The following is a 17,710-nucleotide window of genomic DNA, read 5'->3' as shown; positions in this document are numbered from 1 at the left end:
TGAAAGGACTTAAATATGAAGGAAGAAAAAGGAATGTTTAGGAGAATTACTTCTGAGTTACGCCAGAAACTCCTTTAATAAATTTTTATTTAAGCTTGTTTTTTGTTTGTTTGTTTGTTTGTTTGTTTGTTTGTTTGTTTGTTTTTTCCAGTCCTTGGGATCGCAAAGGTAAATGGAACATGCTTTGTGTCACCAAGGTTGTTGGTTTGGTTAAGGTCATATACATGTAAAAAAAACTACAGTTCAGGAGGCACTTGGGTGGTGTCTGACTCTTAATCTCAGTTCAGGTCTTGATCTTGGGGTCGTGAGTTCAAATCCCACGTTGGGCTCTGTGCTGGGCATGAAGCCTGCTTAAAACAAAAACGAAAACTACAATTCAGTAATCTTGCTGTAATGGAGAGATTACACAGGGCTGTTGGAACACTGAAAAGGATGTGACTTAATTGCAGGATCCCTGACAAGATTTCAGAGTAGTCTTACCCTAGCCACAAAAAGTCCCTTCTTGTTTTTAACTTCAAATAAGGAGAACCTTGAGAAGTTAGGTGAATGGAAGCTAAGGCAGTTCTAGAGTCTAGGAGGACAGTGCCAATCAGCCACTGTTCTGTACTGTCCCACTCAAGATACCTGTCAGGAGCAGAAGGGTCGTTAGTATCCTGGAAGTAGGATTCAGAAACAGATGCGCTTTATTTTCTGAAAATGAAATGTGACCCTAATAGTTTGAACTAGTTGGAGTATAAGAAGACTGTTGTGCCTTGTCCCAACACATAGTACCTAATTCCTTCCATCCTCTTTCCAATACCCCACAGAGTACTCAGAAAAACCGGGTAAAATACAAGTTATCTGGCTAAGTTTACAGTGGGACATCTCATTTTCTTTTATTTGGAGACAGGTATTATAGGAACAGTTCCTTTTTGCAGAATAGCATGGTCCACTGGTCTGATGCAATTCCCTTGGGGTTTTGGCAAATCCTGCTTCATTTGGTTGGTCAATATTTACTCAATGCCAATTGCGTATAAAGAATTATGTTTGTTATTAGGGGAAAGGGGGAAGGAGAATTTTAAATTAGTCTGGTTAGCATTGAGAAGGAAGGTATAGGAATGATGGAAAATATACACATTCACAAGCACTTAAAACATTTATAAATCCATATATCAGCAAGTTCAGAATGTTGTGTAATCTGAATATATTGCTTTCCATTTTCATGTATGTGTATATATGTATATTTTAATGTTTATTTATTTATTTGGAGAGAGATAGGAAGAGAGAATTCCAAGCAGAATGTCAGCGCAGAGCCCAATGCGGGTCTCAAACTCACGAACCATGAGATCATGATCTGAGCCAAAATCAAGAGTTGGATGCTTAACCAACTGAGCCACCCAGGCACCCCTCCATTTTCTGTTTTAAATGCTTTTCAAGTAATTGTTATTTGTGTGGGTCATCATAACAGAAAAGGTTAAATCAAGACCAGCAGTTCTTCTACTTTAAAACTTATCTTTTAGGGGTGCCTGGGTGGCTCAGTTGATTAAGCATCTGACTCTTGATTTTGACTCAGGTCATGATCTCGCAGTTTTGTGAGTTTGAGCCCCACGTTGGGCTCTGCACTGCCAGCAGGGAGCCTGCTATCAAAAAAATAGCTTGTCTTTTAGAAATTGACTGCTCAGATGTGCCCGTTACTGTTTACAGTGCTGTTGTCTTGACTGTAATGAGAAAGGGAGAAAGTAGCTTCTTCATGCTTTGCAATAGATGCCTATAAGATATTTCTGGTACATCCAAACATGCTTCATTGTTTCATACTGTCCGTTATTGAATCATTAAAATGAATCTTGTATTCCTCTGCTTGCTGTTGCCTCCTTTTCAACATGTAGCCATTGATTGACTGTTCTGCCATAATTTCTTTGAGATTGTCATCTGAGGGTGGCTATCTTGAGGTAAACATGTTATATTTCAGGACTCTGCCAATCTTTGGGAGAATATTTATAAGCAATACTGATATATTTGTCACCCTTAGGATGTGTGTCTGGTAAGTTCACACTGCACAAAAATTAGCACCAGTAACGAGTTTAGTAGAGCTTCATGCTCTTTTGCTGTTGGATCTTGTATCTTTCTCAAAAGTCAGACACACTATTTCTATTCAGTTCTCTGTCTTGGTTAATTTAACCATAGTCTACTTAAGTAGAAATGCACAGCATCATTCAACTGGTTATTTCTGTTTAAAAATTTATGTTGAGGGGCACCTAGGTGGCTCAGTCAGTTAAGCATCCGACTTCAGCTCAGGTCATGATCTCGTGGTTCACAAGTTGAGCCCCGCATAGGCTCTGTGCTGATAGCTTGGAGCCTGGAGCCTACCTCAGATTCTGTGTCTCTCTCTCTCTCTCTCTGCCCCTACCCTGCTCACACTCTGTCTCTCTCTGTCTCTCTCTCTTTCTCTCAAAAATAAAGATTAAAAAATTTTTTTTTCTTTTTTTAATTTTTTTTTTAACATTTTATTTATTTTTGAGACAGGGAGAGACAGAGCATGAACAGGGGAGGATCAGAGAGAGAGGGAGACACAGAATCTGAAACAGGCTCCAGGCTCTGAGCCATCAGCACAGAGCCCGACGCGGGGCTCAAACTCATGGACCACGAGATCATGACCTGGGCCGAAGTCTGCCGCTTAACTGACTGAGCCACCCAGGCGCTCCAAAGATTAAAAAATTTATGTTGTTTTTGTATGATCTGAGTTTTTACTAGAACCATCAGTTCATACTATTTTTTTGTTTTTTAACATATACCTCAAGTGGATGATCTACTGCCTGCAACATTTCTTCCATAACAGAGATAAATAGTATAATCTATTGAATTGAAAAAGTTAGGTCTTTTTCTGAGTGACTTCACTTCATTCATGACCAGGAAATTACTGTGATGCAACCAGCTATTTAACTGTTAAGTAGTCTTAAGATGTTGTATTAGGTAAAATTTGCAAAGTAGTTGACCCATCAAATTTTGCTAGTAATGCCACCTTCTGTAAAGCCTATAAATGGTATACATAGGTTTTGAAGCTTTTATGATAAAATCATCTGAACACCTAATAACTCTTGAAAACATACCAAATAGTGTGCTTAAATGCTTTACATTCATTATCTGATTTAATCCTCAGAACAGCCCTATGAGGTAGATATTATTTGTTACTCTCATTTTACTGAATGGAAAAACTGAGGATTAAAGCTATGAAGTAGCTTACCCCACGTCATGCAGTTAATAAGTGATAAAGACCAGATTCAAACTTGAGTTTGCTTCAGTCTAGGGGCTCTTCACCATAAATACTGGCTCTTTTCTTTTTCTGTGTCATCTCAATAATGATTGATTGCTGGGGCACCTGAGTGGCTCAGTTAAGCGTCCGACTCTTGATTTTAGCTCAGGCCCTGACACCTCGTTCATGAGACTGAGTCCTGAATTGGGCTCTGCACTGAGTGCAGAGCCTGCTTAGGATTCGCCCTCGCCCTCGCCCTCGCCCTCGCCCTCGCCCTCGCCCTCTCCCTCTCCCCCTGCACACCCCTCCCCCACTCCTGCTATCTCTCTCTCTCCCTCTCTCTCTCTCTGTCACTCAAAATAAATAAATAAACTTAAAAAAAAAAAATGATGATGATGATGTTTGCTAACTACCTGACCAGGATTTTACTAGCCATAGAGATGCTGGCTCATGATGATGATGATGGTCATTTTTATAACCTTTATTCCAGATAGTTGTGATGTTGGCATATTTTAACATCTTTTTTCCAAGGCTTTATCAATGAAGAATGTGTTGGTACAAATACCTAAATAGCACCTCAATCTTAGCTTATTAAAGGAAAAATAACAGGAGTTCTCTGTAAGTTTTTGTTTTGTTTTGTTTTGATCTCTTCTTGACTGTACAGCATTGACCACTATAAAAAGCAGGGTAAGGATCCCATATTGTCATGCCTGGTCTGTTACAGGTTGCTTTATAAACTCCATTCTCAGTAGTAGAAGAAGACACCATTCATACTTTCCAAATAGTTTTGCAAGTTAGTATACACACCACAGATAATAGTCTATCTAGCCCAGAATCCTGTTCTTGGCATTCTGCTAATCAGTCCAAGTCTCTTAAAACTGCATATGCTTGATGCAGGCTTCTGGAAGCAACTTACTTCCTTGGGGGAATGTAAATCTGCATGGAAGTATGGTTAATCTAACCTCTTGAGAATTTGCAATTGTTAGCTGAGTGTTTCTTGTTTCAAGTAGCTTTTTAATTTTGGCAGTTTTCTTTTTGTAATACATTTTTTTAATGTTTATTTTTGAGAGAGAGAGAGAGAGAGAGAGCGAGCAGGGGAGGGGCAGCGAGGGGGAGACAGAGAATCCCAAGCAGGCTCCACACTGTCAGCACAGAGTCTGATGCGGGGTTCGAACTCATGAACCATGAGATCATGACCTGAGCCAAAATCAAGAGTCAGATGCTTAACAAACTGAGCTACCAGGTGCCCCTAATTTTGGCAGTATTCTTATTGAATCTGGTAGCATTTACAAAATTCACTGAATGTGTGTGTGTGCACGTGCATATATTTTAGTTTACTTGATATTTGATACCTGAATAATACATGGCACTATAGAGATTAATTCATTTAGGCTAGTTATTATAGATTTTGCTCTTTGAAGAAAACTACTGAAACCTTATGACTTCCTGCAGGAGCATTTAGCTAGTTAACTTGTATATTAGCACCATGTAACAATATCAACCAATAAATATTTAGTCCATGCTTTCTATGTCCCTGGAACTGTGGATGAAAGCAGCTTTTTTTTTTTTTTTAAGTTATTTATTTATTTATTTATTTTTAATTTTTTTTTTTTTAACATTTATTCATTTATGAGAGAGAGCACAAGCAGCGTAGGGGCAGAGAGAGAGGGAAACACAGAATTGAAGCAGGCTCCAGGCTCTGAGCTGTCAGCACAAGCCCGATGCGGGGCTCGAACTCACAAGCTGTGAAATCATGACCTGAGCCAAAGTTGGACGTCCAACCAACTGAGCCACCCAGGCGCCCCTTTAAGTTATTTAAAAAAAGAAAACAAAATACCAAAACCCTGTCTTATCTCTAAGGAACTTAAAATTCCCTTTGAGAAGATAAAATTGACACACAAGAAAGGTGCCCGAATGGCTCAGTTGGTAAAGCATCCAGACTTTTGATTTTGGCTCAGGTCATGATCTCATGGTTTGTGACTTGGAGCTCCTCATCTGCGCTGACAGTGCAGAGCCTGCTTGGGGTTCTCTCTCTCTCTTTCAATGTCTTTCCCCCATGTGCTCTCTCTTTTTCCTCTCTCTCAAAATAAATAAACATTTTTTTGAAATAATACAGAAGAGTTGAGCAAGCTATTAACATCACAAAAAGAGGCAACCAGATTATGTTTCTCTTTCTTTTTTAAGATTTTATTTTTAAGTAATTTCTGTATCCAACATGGGTCTTGAACTTATAACCCCAAGATCAAGAGTGTTATGCTCTACCCAGTGAGCCAGCCAGGCACCCCCTGTGTTTCTTTTTTTTTTTTTCCTTCTTCTGTGTTTCTCTTAATAAATGAACACAACACTATTTATCAGGTAGTCTTTTTTTTTTTTTTTTTTTAGTTTAAATTTCAGTTAGTTAACATGCAGTGTAATATTAGTTTCAGATTACAATATAGTGATTCAACACTTCCATACGTCACCTGGTGCTCATTTGAGTAGTCTTGCTAAAAAAAAAAAAAAAAATTGAACTGGAATCTACTCAAGCCTTTAGATCCATCAGTTTTATACAAAATACAATCGACAGAGGAACATGTTAAATGACATCACAGGTATATAACCAGCGAAATCTAAACTGGGAAATTCTCCAAAAGAAGTGATCCGATTTTCCACAAATAAATTGCGAAGTGAAAAAGGCGGGGGGTACGCTACACCTAGGTGGTACGTCCAACTCTTGTTTTCTCTCAGGTCATGATCCCAGCATTGTGGGATCAAGTCCTGTGGTAGTCTCCGTGCTGATCATGGAGCCTGCTTAAGATTTTCTTTCTTTCCCTCCTCCCCCTGTCCCCCACTTGCTCTCTCTCTAAAAAATAAAATATAAAAAAAGATTTTTTTAAAAAAGGAAAGCATGACAGGGAACTTAACATTGATTAAAAGAGACTTCAGGGGCGCCTGGGTGGCTCAGTCGGTTGAGTGTCCGACTTCGGCTCAGGTCACGATCTTGCGGTCCGCGAGTTCGAGCCCCGCATCAGGCTCTGGGCTGATGGCTCAGAGCCTGGAGCCTGCTTCCGATTCTGTGTTTCCCTCTCTCTCTGCCCCTCCCCCGTTCATGCTGTGTCTCTCTCCGTCTCAAAAATAAATAAACATTTAAAAAAAAAATTTAAAAAAAAAGAGACTTCAGAGACAAACAATTGCAACGTGGGTTTTTCTGTCCTGAATCAAACACATGAGGTGGGGGGGCTTTATTATCAGGGAAATTTGAATACTGAGTAGATATTTAATGATATTGAGGATTTATTAATTTTTTTCCCTTTGGGATAATGGTTTTGTGATTTTGTTTTTATCAACAGCCTTTATCTTTTAGAGATATATGCTTAAACGTTTACATGTTGGAATATATGTCTGGAATTCATTCAAAATAACTTGGGAGGTGAGAGGAGAAAGTAAGGGTGTAGATGAAACAAGAGTGTCCATGAATTAATAATTGTTTAAGCTGCATGATGCTTATTAGCTGAGCGGGTAACTTTGTGCATGTAACTTTACCTGGCCAAGCCCCAATTTCTTGATTTATAAAATGAGGGATATATTACCTTATGGGACTATTGTGAGGGTAAAAAAAAATGCAAATAATATATCACAGTGCCTGTTAGTAAGTGCTTAAAAATGGAAGCCTTTGTTATTACCTAACAATTGAATGCTACTCTTTGACCCTTAGCATATATGGTGAATTTTCTTTGAAAGATGGAACAGAATTAATTTCTAAAACCTAGTATCTTAGCACATTCATTGAGTGCAAAGTCAGGTAGTGGGAAAGATCATGGTTAAACATAAAAGCGTTCAAAATCTGACTTTGGCATTTAACTGAATGCTCTGAGCTTGTTTACTCACCTATAAAATGGAGGTCATTACGTACTTGGTAGAGTGGCAAAAATTAGAAATAACATTTTGTTTTGTTTTGTTTTAGAGTGTGTGTGAGTGGGGGAGAGGGGTAGAGAGAGAGAATCTCAAGCAGTCTCCATACTTGGCGAGGAGCCTGATTTGGGACTTGATCCCATGACCCTGGGACCATGACCTGAGCTGAAATCAAGTCAGATGCTTAACTGATTTTGCCACCCACGCACCCCAAAAATGTTTTAACATACACAAGATATTATGTGTAAATCACTTAGTGCAGAGCCTGGGTCATAAAAGTTATTTAGTTAAATGGTTATTGTTGTTAACCTCCATATATAACCACTGAGCATCAACCAAATAGCCCAATCCATGGACGACAAACAGCATCCTTGCCTAATTCTTCTTTGTTGATAAATCTTTTTCTTTCTTTTTTTTTCTCTCCATTTTCCTCTTATCAGTTGATTTATGAAGATTGTATGGATCTTATCGCAAAGCTACCTTGTGTTGCAGCAAAGATCTACCGGAATCTCTATCGGGAGGGCAGCAGTATCGGGGCCATTGACTCTAAGCTGGACTGGTCCCATAATTTCACCAACATGTTAGGCTATACTGATGCTCAGTTCACTGAGCTCATGCGCTTGTACCTCACCATCCACAGGTAAGCTAGACCCAGCAACCATAGCTCCTTGCCTGGATTGGTAGAAAATTTTAAGAAAAGCTCCTGAACAATCTCTTCTGGGAACAGGCAGTAGGCAACAAGGAAATGGAAACATGGCACACAAGACAAGAGAGGAATCTAGTAAAGGAAATCCAGAGGTATGGGGAAATAATCATAACCTTTCTAAGAACAAAGTAATGTTTCTAAGAAGCTAGGGAAAAGTACTAATTGCTCACAGTAGGTGATCTTTCAGCTTTCCAGGAGCTCCCTCTTCTGGCCATTCCTATTAAAGCTGGAGTGAGCGTCCAGGAGCTTGGCACATAGACAGGCATCATCAACCAGTAACCTCTCCAGCCCTGTGGATTAGTGAACAAAGGCTGGTAACGAGATTGGGACATCTCTTACAAGAGCTTATGTATAACTGGCCATAGGCTAGTGTGAGCCCGTAACTAGGCTAGCATGTGATAAGAGAACAGCAAGGTCTATGTTTTCATAGTCTGCCCCTTTTTCTCCTCTCTTGGCCTTGATTCTCCTTTCTTACTTCCCCACAGTGACCATGAGGGAGGCAATGTAAGTGCCCATACCAGCCACTTGGTGGGCAGTGCCCTTTCAGACCCCTACCTGTCCTTTGCAGCAGCCATGAACGGGCTAGCAGGGCCCCTACATGGTTTGGCAAATCAGGTAAGACTATTCCTTTTCTTTTCCTGCTTCATGTTTTTCTTATTCTCATGCTTTTCTTCTGATCTTGCCTTTCCCTCCTAGCATATGTGTTGACACTATCTTATTCCCCAAACCTTACCCATAGGAAGTACTTGTTTGGCTGACACAACTACAAAAAGAAGTTGGCAAAGATGTGTCAGATGAGAAGTTACGAGACTACATATGGAACACACTCAACTCAGGACGGGTAAGCAGAGATGCTTAGCAACTAGGAAAGAAGCCAAGACCCAAGTTGTGCAATTTAGAAGAATTAAAGAGAATAGAATGAGAGAGGTCCCTGTGTTAGAGAAGGAAATTCTCTCCCTGCCCCATCCTCTGTTTGTCTAGCCTGAAGAATTTAGAAAAGAAGAATTTCTACTTGAGAATACAGCTGGCTTTCTTACCCTCCCTCTTTACAGGTTGTCCCAGGCTATGGCCATGCAGTACTAAGGAAGACTGATCCACGATATACCTGTCAGCGAGAGTTTGCTCTTAAACACCTGCCTCATGACTCCATGTTTAAGCTTGTTGCTCAGCTGTACAAGATTGTGCCCAATGTCCTGTTAGAGCAGGGCAAGGCCAAAAATCCTTGGCCCAATGTAGATGCTCACAGTGGTGTGCTGCTCCAGGTGAGTCTTCCCTTCCCTGCTCTCCCTTTAATTTGTGCCAAACCCTAATGTTCTCTGCCATGCAAAAAATCAACTTCCTAGTCAGAGCAACTCATACCTCCTTCTTTACCCTTTTGATAAAGTTGCCTGTGGCAGAGGGCAGGTACAGGCAGAAGGAAAGGGGTGCTGTCTTTTCAAAATCCCAATTACTGTACTTTTCCTGGTGCATTTCTTTATTTTCTTAAAGTTTTTCTTAATGTTTGTTTATTTTTGAAAAAGAGAGCAAGCGAGCCAGGGAGGGGCAGAGAGAGAGGGAGACAGGATCGGAAGCGGGCTCTGCAGAGAAGCTGATGTGGGACTCGAACTTACAACTGTGAGATTGTGACCTGAGCTGAAACCAAGAGTTGGATGCTTAACTGACTGAGCCACCTGGACATCCCTCCTAGTGTCATTTCTATTTGAGGCTGACTCAGTTAAGGTCTCTGCCCCTGGACTTATGCATGCTATTACCTCAGCGCCTTTAACAAAACTTTTTTCTCTTTTATCTTACAGTACTACGGCATGACAGAGATGAATTACTACACAGTCCTGTTTGGGGTGTCACGGGCACTGGGGGTACTGGCACAGCTCATTTGGAGCCGAGCCCTAGGCTTCCCACTAGAGAGGCCCAAGTCAATGAGCACGGATGGTCTGATGAAGTTTGTGGACTCTAAGTCAGGGTAAAACTGGAGACTGGGGGGAAACTAACTACCAGAAAGTGAGGGAGCTTTAAAAAAAAGTATAATTTTGTTTTGTTTCAGGGGGCTTTTTAAGATTTAAGATTAAATTGTATCTGAGGCACTGATAATAAGTTTGAAGTTAAAATAGAAATTAAGACTTTAAAAGATAAAAAGTAACCCCTTCTTCCCTAATCAGTTCCTTTTTCCTGCCTGGTGAGTTGCCCATCAACTGTAGGGTGACCAGGACTAATGCATGTGGTATGGGTTAGGTTTGGGTCCCCCCTCCCACCACCACCACCACCACCACCTCTAGAGTGAGAATCTGACTCTTCTTTACCTGGGTCAAAGCTGGTTGCAGAGAATCTGCAGTGACTTTAGAGCTTTTGGTTCTACTCAGCCCAGCCCTCCATAGGCCAGCAAATCGGGACTCTGCCCCTTCTGTTCCCATAGGAATCATGTTGGATTATCAGTTCTGTGAAGCCTCATTGCTCTCTCCCATGCACACAGACACTTCCTAGCAAGACCTGTTGGGTTAGGCAGACCTCTTTGGCATTTTTTTTATGCTACTAGGTGACCATAAAGGCCATGGCATTTGTTGTGACTGGCACCCAATGTTTGATTTTTCTCTTTTAAAATTATCCTATGAAAATTAAGATCTGGGAGTATTCTATTACTCACTGCTTTAATATTCCCCTCCTTCCAGATTTTCTATACCTGCTGTACCTCAAGCTGAGGGTGCTGTGGACTCCCCCCACCCTTCCCCCCCTGCCCCTTACTAGAGGTCTTTACTAGGCCTCTTCCAGCAGGTGGTATATGCCACTGTCTAAGCTGTGGTCCTTCCCAGTCATTTGGCTTTATCAGTGCTTAACATGTACTAAACTTTTTAGTCCTGTGGAACACAAGCCACTACCCTTTGATCTTTTTCTTCTACTTTATTTTAATATGCTATGGGCCATTGAATAAGGACTTGGGAATGACCAGCATGCTATCTTCATAGTCTGGTTCCAGGGATATGGGTACTTCTTAGCAGGGAAATTATTTAAGATTGGATGTGGTTTCCTTTGACTATCAGGTCTTGGGGCTACAAAAGTAATAGGCCTCCCTCTTCCCCTGCTACAAGAAAATATCCCTTTATTTATCAAGATCCTTATCTGGCCCCTTCCTCAAGAGCTCACAGTACAGTATTTTTTAGAAGCCCCATTTGCACAGGTTTCAGTGACTCAGAATGCTCTACTGCCTTTTCTTTAAGAAAGGATTGAAATACACTCCTACAGTGCCCCCTTCCTTCCTCGCAACTCCTGCCTGTGTTTGTGTGGAACCCTAATCCCCAGAACCACGCTGAGATGGACACATTGTCTGTAAACCCCTGGGTAACTGTCAAGTCATGATCCAGACTTCAGGTTGTTCTGTATAAAATGCAAAATAAATGTTTTTATTAACAATGCTTGAGCCTGCTATTAAATAAGACCTGGAAGAATCTCTGTTATAAAGTAAGGAATCTGGCTAGCAAGATCCTGGACTAAGTGTGTTCTAAGTTGTCCTGTGCATCCCTTTATCTTTAGGTGGTTTTGACATTTATTTACCCTAATAAGACAGGATACCTGAAATTTCCAAAGGAGATTTCTGTCTTTCCTCAAGATTAGAAGTCCTTCTTAATTTTGTTGTAAGAGAAAACACTCAAGGACCGTAGCTGAGACCTCAAAACTGCTTATGCGACTAATCCAAGGAAACTAGTCCAGCCCATTGGGCGAAAGGAACATACCATACCAAGGGCAAATAGAGGAGGACTGCTGGCTCTGGACCTGAGCCTCTAGAGGGCTCTGGTATTGTGTGGAATGCCTATTCTTTGCAGGGACCTTAAGGAGGTCCTCAAAATAAGCGGTCCTGAGGACATCAGCTGTATGGTAGATGTGAGACCAGATTATTCTGTTCTGAGACTCCTGCAACTGACCTTCTGAAAAAGTCTATAAATAGGCAAGGGAGTGGGTACTAGGTCCTGGCTTGTAGAATGTGCTACTATAGTTAGCAGGGACACTATGTCCAAGAGGCCTTCTTGCACCTTTACTCCCCTGAGGAAGGAAGCCATGACTTTCTTCTACTATGCTATATCCACACTGTTCCCCCAAGAAACGATATAAAAAAGCCAAATTCACACTGTCACAATTAATTTATTGAAATTTTATAAAAACTCAGGCCAAGTAGAAGAATAAGGTACAACCCAAGAGTACAATTCTCTTCAGTGCTTTTTTTCTCCTTGCCCCTGTGGCACTGATGTTAAGACAGCCTCGTGCTCTCCACTAACCAGGCAGCATGGAAATATTTTTAAAAGTGAGATCATATGGATTTCAATCTGGGGCCAGATCTCAGGCATTTCCTGAAGCATCTTAGGTGGGCAACAATTATTGACCACCCAGTACCTCTGTCAGAGGAAAAAGCTTGGTTTATACAATCCTTAGAAAAGTTGCTATCTTACTCTGGTCAGACACTAAGGTATGTTGACAGGGTCCAAAAAGAACCACACAGTCCTGAATATAATTCACTATGAGAAGACTGCAGACATCAGGCATATGGGGCTCTCAAGATGAGCCTGACCATCCCCTAGGCATGTCTTCTTTCTGTACCCCCCTACCTTTGTGCCCCAGCATTTGTAGCCAGCTTAGAGCCCAATTTCTGGGGAATTGAGAAGGAAAACATTATAAACACAGACTCTTCTCTTAGATTGGATCAGGAGCCAAATGAAATAAATAAGAGAATTGGATTGGGAGGGAGAGTAGAGGAGAGGCCAAGAACAATCCTTTGCCTCAAGTCTGGTGCACCTCATGGAACATCAGTTCACGGGGGATGGCTGTTTCTGGACCAAACTTGGTGGCTGCCCGACGCTCGAAGGCAGCAACATTCTGTTTGACAACCTCATCAAAAAACATGGTGGCCAGCTGGGAGTGCAGCAGAGAACGAAATTCAAAGGAAATCTGGGAATGGGTAAGAGACAGTCAGAAACTATTCAAGACCATGTTGGATAGTCCCTGGCCAAATGCAAGGATACGATTTAGTGCCTTTTCTTCCCCTCCCCCTCTAGTTCTTAGATCCTGTCAAAAGCCCTTACTTAACGACTGAGCACAGAGTATGTTTGATGTAAGCCCAGACCTATGGAAAAGTGTCACTGACTTAGGAAATGCTAAGTGCTAGCTATACTTGATAACTGTCATTGTACCTCCACTCTGCTCCCACAACCCTATGCTACACAGCCTCCTGACTCACCGAAAAGTCCACAGTGCAAGTTCGTGGGTAGGCAGGAATACCTGGACTGAATCGCCAAATGGTCTCTAAGTGGTTGAAGAGCTTGCCATCAGTGCAAACAGCCTAAAAGGACAGTCGGGTAGTTAAACAATATTAAAATGGAATAAAACCTATACTAGGTATAGGAGCCTATAAGAAAGAAATGAAAGATATTTTCCTTCCAATGTTTTATTAGGGAAGTATTTGACACATGGAGATAAAATCATTACAAAGAGGGCCAAAATAGCCCTTAAATGTAAAAATGCTAGAGAACACAAAAATTTTGCTGATTAATCCCTCCTCCCAGCGCCTCACCTTGACCATGTGAGGTTTGACCATGGAAACAGCAGACGTGTAACGTTCCACAATAGGTGGAAACCCAACCTCTAACTGGGCCTTCAGGTGACCTTTGCGGCTAGATACCACCAAAGACTTCTTACACCAGGGCACAAACTCACGATACTCCTGGACATTGGACACCACTTCGTACATCTCCTGCATTGAGTACCTAGGAGAAGGAATCACAGAGAGAGGCCAAGGAACTGCCAGCTGGGTCAAGTTCCTCCCTGCCCTGGGTACCTTCCCCCCAGTACCTTTGCCCACTAACTATTCATCATCAGGAACTAGAGATCCCAAAACCTGGATTTATGACTTCCCAAAAGCAAACAAATTTCCATGATGTTAACGTTACCTTATATTTTGTAGTTCACAGAACCCTATTGCATTTACTATCTATTTTGATCTTAAGAGGGACTATCTAGAGGCACCAAGGTGGTGCAGTAAGCTAAGCGTCCGACTCTTGATCTTGGTTCAGGTCATGATCTCAGTTTGTGGGTTCGAGCCCCACATCAAACTCTGCACTGATGACGCAGAGCCTGCTTGGGATTCTGTCTCTCCCCTCTACCCCTCCCTAGCTTGTTCTGTTCTCAAAATAAATCTTAAAAATTAAAAAAAAAAAAAAAAAAAGACTAGGGGGAACACTCGCTTTTTACTGGTGATCCCACAAGAACTCAGATCCTAGTTCTGTAACTTTCTAACAAAGTAGCCCTAGGTACAGATCGAGCCCAGGGAAGAGAATCCTGCTTGGGATTCTCTCTGCCCCTCCTCCATTCGCGCTCTCGCTGGCTTTCTCTCAAAATAAAAAAACTTTTTAAGTTAAAAAAATAATAAAAGGTCAGCAGAGAAATAATACCCTGTTGTCTTATATTGCCCAGTTCTAGTCACATTTCACTTAATGGACATGCCCAGCAACCAAGAAGGGGGAAATGAAAGTTGGAAGGCTGGGAGGGAAGGATAAATGATTAGTAATAATAGCTGGGGAGAGGGATGGCCAGGGATGAATCTTGTCCACTACTGCTACCCTTACATTCTAGCCTAGGTTTGACCATTTGTTTGGAGGGGAAGGCAATGTGGAGGGATGCTGGACAGGGGAGGATGCTCACCCCATGATCCTACGCTCCGAGTAAGCTTTTCGCTTGTTAGTGAAGGGGGCAGCAAAGCCCATGAAGGAACGCCTGGGAGGTAAGCCAGCCTCAGCCACCAAGACCTGGGCAGCCCGGGGCAAGAAGAGGCTGCAGGACATCAGAAATCTAAGGATAAAAGGAAAGGGGCGACAACGTCATGATTCTTTGTGTTCCTCAACCATTCCCAGGTGAAGGGGAAGTGTGGTGCATCCCAGAGGAAGGTCGTCCAGACAAGTTTTTCCCCCAGCACCTGATGCAGCCCGCCAGGCACCCTGGCCAGGCAGTCACGAGTGCGAAAGGTCGAGGGCGGTTGAGGACAGTGCCGAGAGAGGAGATGGGAAAAAGTGGGGTGCGTGCGAAGCGCAGTTGCCTTTAAGCGTGGGCTATGCTACTGCTAAAAGCTACGACTCTCACAAAGTATCATAGTATCATAGTCTCCGGGGCCTCACCAAGCCCGGTGTTGCCAGGGCGCGAGCGAGAGGCAAGCAGTGATTGGGAACCCGCCCCGGGGACTCCCCTTTGCGAATAACTTGCAAAAACCTTCCCCAAAGTTCTACATTAGACTCCTAGGTGGACCGCTGCCGCGCCACCCGACGCCAGGCCTGCATCCCAGAAGCGCAACCCTCCAAGGTGCAAATTCGGGGCCCTACAAGACCCTCTTTACACCCGCGCAGACGCCCTCACCTCCCTCTCACCTCATTGGTCGCGGCCGTCGCGGAGGGCCGGGGGGCGGAGCCGGGAGCGCGCCTGGGAGGAGCGCGAAGCCGCAGCAGCGCTGGGCCGCCGCGCGCGTCCCGGCTGGGAGCCGCCGCGCGCCCGCCGAGGCCATGCGCGCGACCCTCCCTTATTTTCTCAGCTCTGACAACCGCTGCGCCTTCCTCGCTCGGGAGGAAAAGCGGCAGGAAGGGGCCGCCGGGCGGGTTCAGGGTCCCCGAGCGCAGGAGCTGCCCGGGGCTGCGGCTCCTCTCGCCCCTGCTCCCGCCCGGGCGGCCGGGTAGGCTAGAACTGAAGCCGCGACCGCTGCTCCCGCAGCTCCCAGTACCCTCACGTCACGCCGTTGCCATGACTCGGAACCGGGAGAGGGAGGAAGGAAGGGGACAACGCGGCCTTTCGGGAGATGTAGTTTCACACCTCTAGCGAGAAAGGGCGCAGGGATAAGTGTTTGAGAAGCTGCAGAGATGTCCAGGAGGAACGAGGTCGTCAGGCAAACTACTTGGCGAGTCTGTCTGTGGTCACGGAACTGATAATACATAAGCACAGAAGCGACTTCGTGGGCGTGTCGATGGCAGATATGTTGATCTTCTGAACATCTCTTTTAGAGCCTTTATTATAGTCTTTCTTGTTCGTAGTTTGAAGTCCTATTCATCTTTGTAGCCGCTAGTGCCTAGTACTATGCTGTACATCTTTGAGAAAGGAAATTAATCTTCCAAGCCCTGGGCTAAGACTTTGTATAATTTTCTCTTTTAATATTTATAGGAAGAAGTCAGGGTTGAAAGAACCAGACTTAATTTTAGGGGAGAAAAACGCCTTTGTCTGGAAGTGTGCACGTGATGAAGGATGAGGCTTCATGGGTAGGCACGCAGGCAAAGAAATGTCACTATACTGCTATATATACTATACAGTAGGGGGGAAATGCTCTTGATAAAAGTGGGAAGAACAAAAGGAAAATTAAAAAAAGAGAGTGGATCTAAGTGGGTATAAAAGCCATTGAAATTCTCCCACGGTGTTGTAGAGGAATGGTGTTTTAAGAATGGTGGTGCCTGGAGCACCTGGGTGACTCAGTCCGTTAAGCATCCTACTCTTGATTTCGCTCAGGTCAGGATCTCACCGTTGGTGAGATGGTTCCTGAGATGGATTCTGGTGTCGAACTCCACGTCAGGCTCTGCTCTGACAATGCGGAGCCTGCTTGGGATTCCCTCTCTCTCTCAAAGTAAAAAAAAAAAAAAGAATGGTGGTGCCTGCTGTTGCATTTAGAGATATTTTTGCTATTACACTGCAAGCCCTTCCTCTGCTTTTGTTCTAAATCTTTGGTCACATTTCCAAATTCAGGAAAACTTTGTGTGAAAGGGAGAAGAAGGATAAAGTAATTAAAGACTGTGTTGCCTTTGGGGTCTAATTGGTGTGGAAGAGAAACATCTTGCCTAGAAACAGGGGCCTGGAAACAGATATAATTCCTCCATCTCCCTCATCTTTCTTGAAAGGAGCATTAATTGCATTAATTGACATTAATTTTAGGACTTCCACTGGATATTGATTGATTTAAAATTTTTTTAGATTTTATTTTTTTATTTTTTAACGTTTATTTTTGAGAGACAGAGCATGAGCAGGGGAGAAGTAGAGAGAGAGGGAGACACAGAATCTGAAGCAGGCTCCAGGCTCCGAGCTGTCAGCACAGAGCCTGACGCGGGGCTTGAACCCACGAACCGTGAGAACATGACCCGAGCCGAAATCGGTCGCTTAACCTACTGAGCCACCCAGGCACCCCTAAGATCTTATTTTTTAAAGTAATCTCTGTACCCAATATCAGGCTCAAACTTACAACCTGAAATCAAGAGTCACATGCTCTACCAACTGAGCTAGTCAGGTGCTCTGGGTTGCTTTAAATTTTGAGCCCACTTTATTTGGATCTCAAGGAACAGGAGCCATCCCTTGAACCCTGGCTTTCATTTAACATTTTATAAGGAAGGTATTTTAATCTTCATTTTATATTATATATACATGAAGCCCCAAATTGGTGAATGATCTTGCCTCTTTTTCTCTTCTAATATTTCTTTTACCCTCAGCACCCCTGCCCCCACCACCAGGATACAGTGTCTCCTTGCAGTTCAAAGATGATAATCTGGAGCCACTTTCAGATGGCCATGTGACCTTCAGGGACAGATTTACTCTTTCCAGCCCTGCTTCCTTGTCCCGACCCACTCCCTCTGACTAAGGACTTACACATGTGAGACAGCTGCATAGAGTGAGGAGAAAGGATCTGGCTTGGTAAAAGACAGAAATTAACCCGGATACATGACTGAACTGTGACCTCATTAACACTATTCTTTTAGAGTTAACTGCCACAGAATCCCCAAGGTACAATAGGCCTGCCAAGTCAATTTGCTTATTGTCCCCCTACTAATTAGATTAGCTAATTACTGCCATTTAAACTTTTCCTAGTTCATTCTTTGTACTTGAACAACCAA

General features: G+C 43.0%; 2 protein-coding genes across 6 annotated transcripts in view; one reads left to right on the top strand and one right to left on the bottom strand.

The window, feature by feature from the left end:
* The window catches only part of CS (citrate synthase), a 32,292-nt gene extending 21,062 nt beyond the window's left edge, over positions 1 to 11,230 (top strand). For both annotated transcript variants that reach the window (XM_043564452.1, XM_043564451.1), the window contains exons 7-11: positions 7,561 to 7,760; positions 8,312 to 8,441; positions 8,566 to 8,667; positions 8,879 to 9,088; positions 9,620 to 11,230. In XM_043564452.1, the coding sequence (XP_043420387.1) occupies positions 7,561 to 7,760; positions 8,312 to 8,441; positions 8,566 to 8,667; positions 8,879 to 9,088; positions 9,620 to 9,790 (813 nt within the window). In that variant the 3' untranslated portion in view covers positions 9,791 to 11,230. The remainder of the gene's footprint in view (positions 1 to 7,560; positions 7,761 to 8,311; positions 8,442 to 8,565; positions 8,668 to 8,878; positions 9,089 to 9,619) is intronic.
* Positions 70 to 15,604, bottom strand: COQ10A (coenzyme Q10A). Of its 4 annotated transcripts, XM_043564453.1 has the most exons (6): positions 15,221 to 15,592; positions 14,505 to 14,651; positions 13,378 to 13,570; positions 13,045 to 13,146; positions 7,997 to 8,116; positions 70 to 347 (listed from the first exon to the last, which is right to left on the bottom strand). In XM_043564453.1, the coding sequence occupies exons 1-6, from the start codon at positions 15,352 to 15,354 to the stop codon at positions 279 to 281; spliced, it is 765 nt and encodes a 254-aa protein (XP_043420388.1). In that variant the 5' UTR covers positions 15,355 to 15,592; the 3' UTR covers positions 70 to 278. The 4 variants fall into 4 exon arrangements, with proteins under 4 accessions (XP_043420388.1, XP_043420392.1, XP_043420391.1 ...); XM_043564457.1 differs by lacking the exon at positions 7,997 to 8,116 and having other exon boundaries at positions 15,221 to 15,588; XM_043564456.1 differs by lacking the exon at positions 70 to 347 and having other exon boundaries at positions 7,540 to 8,116; positions 15,221 to 15,590.
* Between the last annotated feature and the right edge of the window lie 2,106 nt (positions 15,605 to 17,710).

Source organism: Prionailurus bengalensis, chromosome B4 (genome assembly GCF_016509475.1).
Source record: "Prionailurus bengalensis isolate Pbe53 chromosome B4, Fcat_Pben_1.1_paternal_pri, whole genome shotgun sequence".
NCBI classification, from domain to species: Eukaryota; Metazoa; Chordata; class Mammalia; order Carnivora; family Felidae; genus Prionailurus; species Prionailurus bengalensis.
The sequence above is the reverse complement of the archived record's forward strand: the minus strand, read 5'-3'. Positions and strand labels throughout refer to the sequence as shown.